At 54.9% G+C, this 3,750-nt stretch overlaps 1 protein-coding gene across 1 annotated transcript in view; it reads left to right on the forward strand.

The window, feature by feature from the left end:
• SCRIB (scribble planar cell polarity protein) overlaps positions 1–3,750 on the forward strand; it is a 106,604-nt gene that overhangs the window by 71,806 nt on the left and 31,048 nt on the right. The window contains 1 exon segment of the mRNA XM_031065202.1: positions 286–369. Coding sequence (XP_030921062.1) covers positions 286–369 — 84 coding nt within the window.

Genomic DNA, 3,750 nt, shown 5'->3' on the forward strand with positions numbered 1-3,750 from the left:
GAGGTGGAAATGGGGCAAGAGGAGTGCAGGGATCTGAGCAGCAGTGGGTGTCCAGGGGTGCACAGGGACACATTGTCTGTGGGGTTTCTCAAGCCTGGCTCCTGCCACGAGCTCACGTGGTTGTGCTTTGAACAATTCCAGCTCTTTTTCCAGGTAGTGGGAGCTCTGATGAGTTTGGAGATAAGACCTGGGTTATTACTGGGGTGGTTCCCTTTTCATTGCCCTTTCTCACTGATTTAATTGACTTTGGACCTGACCTGTTGCTGGTTTTTTCACCCTCTCCAGAACGTCCCCAGCGAGCCCCTGCGCCTGGACTACAGAACCCTGGCAGCGCTGCCCAGCAGTGGCCTGCAGAGAGGCAACCGTGCTGTGAGTGGGGGTCCTGGGGGGCTGTGGAGGGGGGGTTCCTCCAGGGGGGACACTGAGGGGCTGTGGGGATGTGATTCACAACAGGAGAGGGGCTGTGGAGGTGTGACTCCCAACAGGGGAGGTCCTTCCATCACCTTCCTTCCTCCTGTGCCATGGTGTGGGAGGTGACAAAGGAAAACTGGGCAGCAGAGCTGTGGGGGGCTCAGGTATTGAACCAGGAGCTGCAAAAGGAAGATGGGAATGAGAAAATGAGGAGAGCAATAACCAGGCAGCTTTGCCTTTTGGGAAGGGAAGTGGCACAGTTTGAGAAGCTGCAAAAAGCAGAATTGGGAACAAGGCAGAAAGAACAGCCTGGTGGGAGAGAAGGGGGAGTGCAGGGATTTGTTGTGGAAGGAAAAGGCTTCAGAGAGCTGCCAATGAGGGAGAGAAAGATCCTTCCCAACACAGTGATGGCAGTGTTGTGTGCCCAGCTCAGCTGTGAATCCATTGTGGGATGGTGTTTAGCAAAGGGGAGGGATGAGGGTGCTGAAACTGGAAGTATTGAACACAGAAAATGTTTAAGGCCAGGTTGGACAGTGCTTGGAGCCTCTGTCTAGTGGAAGTGTCTACCCCTGGTGCTCCAGGGGAAATGTCCCTGACCATGGCAGGGGTGGCACTGGCTGCTCTCAGGGTCCCTTCCAACCCAGGCTGCCCTGAGGTTCTGTTCCAGCCAAGCTTCCCCCAGGCCTGCAGGAGGGAGGTGGCAGTGGTTGTGTGTCGTGGCTGAGCCCTGTGGCTCCTGTATCCTGTTGTGATTGTGACTCCTACCCTGCACATTCCTGTCCTGGGCCCTGCCTGGCAGTCCCTCACTGGTAGTGGCCAGGAGAAATTCCAGATTTCTCTTCCAAATTCCAGAACAAACTTCACAGATTACAGACTTACCTCTCTCCTGTGTTTAAAATCTCACCTCCCCATCTTTTCTTTCTTTTGTCTTTCCTGCATCACACCCATTCTCCTGGGTTTCTGCCTGCTCCTTCACACATCCTCAGTCTTCCTCCTTTCCCCCCTGTTGCAGCAAGATCTCCCTTTGCTGTCATCATCCCATTCTGCATTCCCATTCCAGTGTTTCAGGATCATCTTTTACCCTTCCTGTCTCCATCTCCTTCCATGCAGACAGGTCTCCTCTCCTGTTCTCTTTCCTCTGTTACTCCAGGCCTCACTCCAGTGACAGCTCTGCTCTGGCTCCAGCTCCACCTCCTTTTCTTCCCACCCTTCCCAGCTTTGGGTTTTTCCCTGCTGCTGTTCACATAGCAGAGCAGTATCAGGAAAAAGGTTTATTTTTAGCACCTCTGAGTGTAACTCAGGAGCTGGAAGAGGGGCAGAGTCAGCCCCAGGCAGCAGCTGGCTGTGTGCAGGACAGCTCAGGGTGGTGCAGAGCAGAGCAGCTCTGGGGCTGTGCCTGGCAGAGGGGCAGAGTCAGCCCCAGGCAGCAGCTGGCTCCGTGCAGGACAGCTCAGGGTGGTGCAGAGCAGAGCAGCTCTGGGGCTGTGCCTGGAAGAGGGGGAGAGTCAGCCTGGGAACGCCAGGCACGGGAATGTGGGGCCGGGCACGGGGCCGTGGGGGCTTCTAAAAATGTCCCATTGCAGGGAGGGCCCCAGCCAAGGGGGCCTGTGTGGGTCCAGCTGTCACCAGCCCTGTCTTTGCTCTGGTTGGAAAAGTTCATCTGCCTGGGTCCTGGGGCCAGGGAGGGGCTGGTGCTCCTTCAGGAGCTGCCCTGGCCTGTTAGGTGGCCACTGGATGACTCAGCCAGTGAAAGAGCAGACAGGTCAGTGGTGGAGGAGCAGGCAGGTCAGTGGCAGACTGTCTGTCTCTGGGTCTTGGGGGTTTGCAGTTTATTGCAGCCCTGAGATACGTGCAAAGTCTCTGTTTCGGCCCGCACATTCGAAGAATGAGTTGAAGTTCTTCAGTTCTCGGTCTCAGAGTTGTTTATTGTGTCTTATCTATAAAAATTTTTCTCCTGTCCAGCCGAGGTCCACTCAGCAGGACAGACAGCGGCACTCTGACTGCCCCCGGGGCGGTGTTATCTCTACAAACGACATATAACATATTTACACTTAATTCCCAATACCTATCACCTGTGTTAGACAGTGCACTTCTACTCTAAACCAGTCCCAAAGTGCCAACATCACAGCAGAAAATGGAGAACAAGAAGAAGAAGAAGAAAGGCTGGACACACCCAAGTTCCTCCATCGTGTCCCCATAACCCCTGCACCAAAAATCCCAAAATCTACATTTTCACCCTGTGATAATTTTATTATTATACTATTCAAACTTCTGTGGCTCTCAGGTCTTCATACAAAGCTGGCAATTTACTCCACGGGTCATAATCAAACCCACAGGTGTTCTGGGCTGTGTGCCAGGGTCTCCGAGCCCCCTGGCAGGGGTCCCAGCAACTCTGGACACCCAGAGGGATGTGCTGAGTTCTGACATCTGGGCAGCCTCCTCCAGGTGACTGGTGCTCCTGCCCTGTTCCCATCGTGGTTTTCTCCTATGGAAGAGCAGGCAGGTTAGTGATGGAGGAGCAGGCAGGTCAGTGGTGGCAGAGCAGGCAGGTCAGTGACAGATTGTCTGTCTCTGGACAGCCTCCTCCAGGTGTCTGGTGTTCCTGCCCTGTTCCCATCGTGGTTTTTTCCTCCTTCCTGTCTTCGGGGCAGTTCTCACCACAGGTGTTCTCCTCTGAGCCGTGGCTGGCTGGCTTTTACTGCTGCACAATTCCATGTGAGGGAGCTGCAGGGAACTGTTCCTGTCCTCCCCGTGCCACGCAGGGATCTGCAGGGAGCTGTTCTTGCTGTGCAGCAGGAGGAGGTGCAGGTGCATCTGTCCCTTGTGGAACAGGAGGTGTGGATCTCTCCACTGACCACTGCACTTGGGTGAAGTAGGTCAGGAGGCTTCCCCCAGAACAGCCACCAGGGAAGGGAGCAGTGGTTGTCTGTCCTGGATCCATCTGTGCTGCTGCATCTGGGGCCCTTTGTGAGCAGGATTTAACAAAGGCTGACCAGATGCTCTTTCTCTTTGTCCACTGTTACAAACCAAACTGAAAATGCTGGAAGCAGCATGGGAATGCTTGTTTGGGGGTTGCTCTTTTGCCATGCAGTGCACTGCAGCCTCTGGAGAGCAGCTGTGGCCGCCCCTGGATCCCTGGCAGTGTCCAGGGCCAGGTTGGATGGGGCTTGGAGCAGCCTGGTCCAGCGGAAGGTGTCCCTGCCAGGGCAGGGGGTGGAACAATCTGAGCTTCTAGATTCCTTCCCACCCAAACCATCCTGGGATTCTGTGACCCTCTGGCATTTCCCTGACAGAAGTCAAAGAGCTGCTGCAGTCTCTGTCTTCTGCATTGAGCAGGAA

This window comes from Geospiza fortis, unplaced genomic scaffold (genome assembly GCF_000277835.1).
Source record: "Geospiza fortis unplaced genomic scaffold, GeoFor_1.0 scaffold466, whole genome shotgun sequence".
NCBI lineage: Eukaryota > Metazoa > Chordata > Aves > Passeriformes > Thraupidae > Geospiza > Geospiza fortis.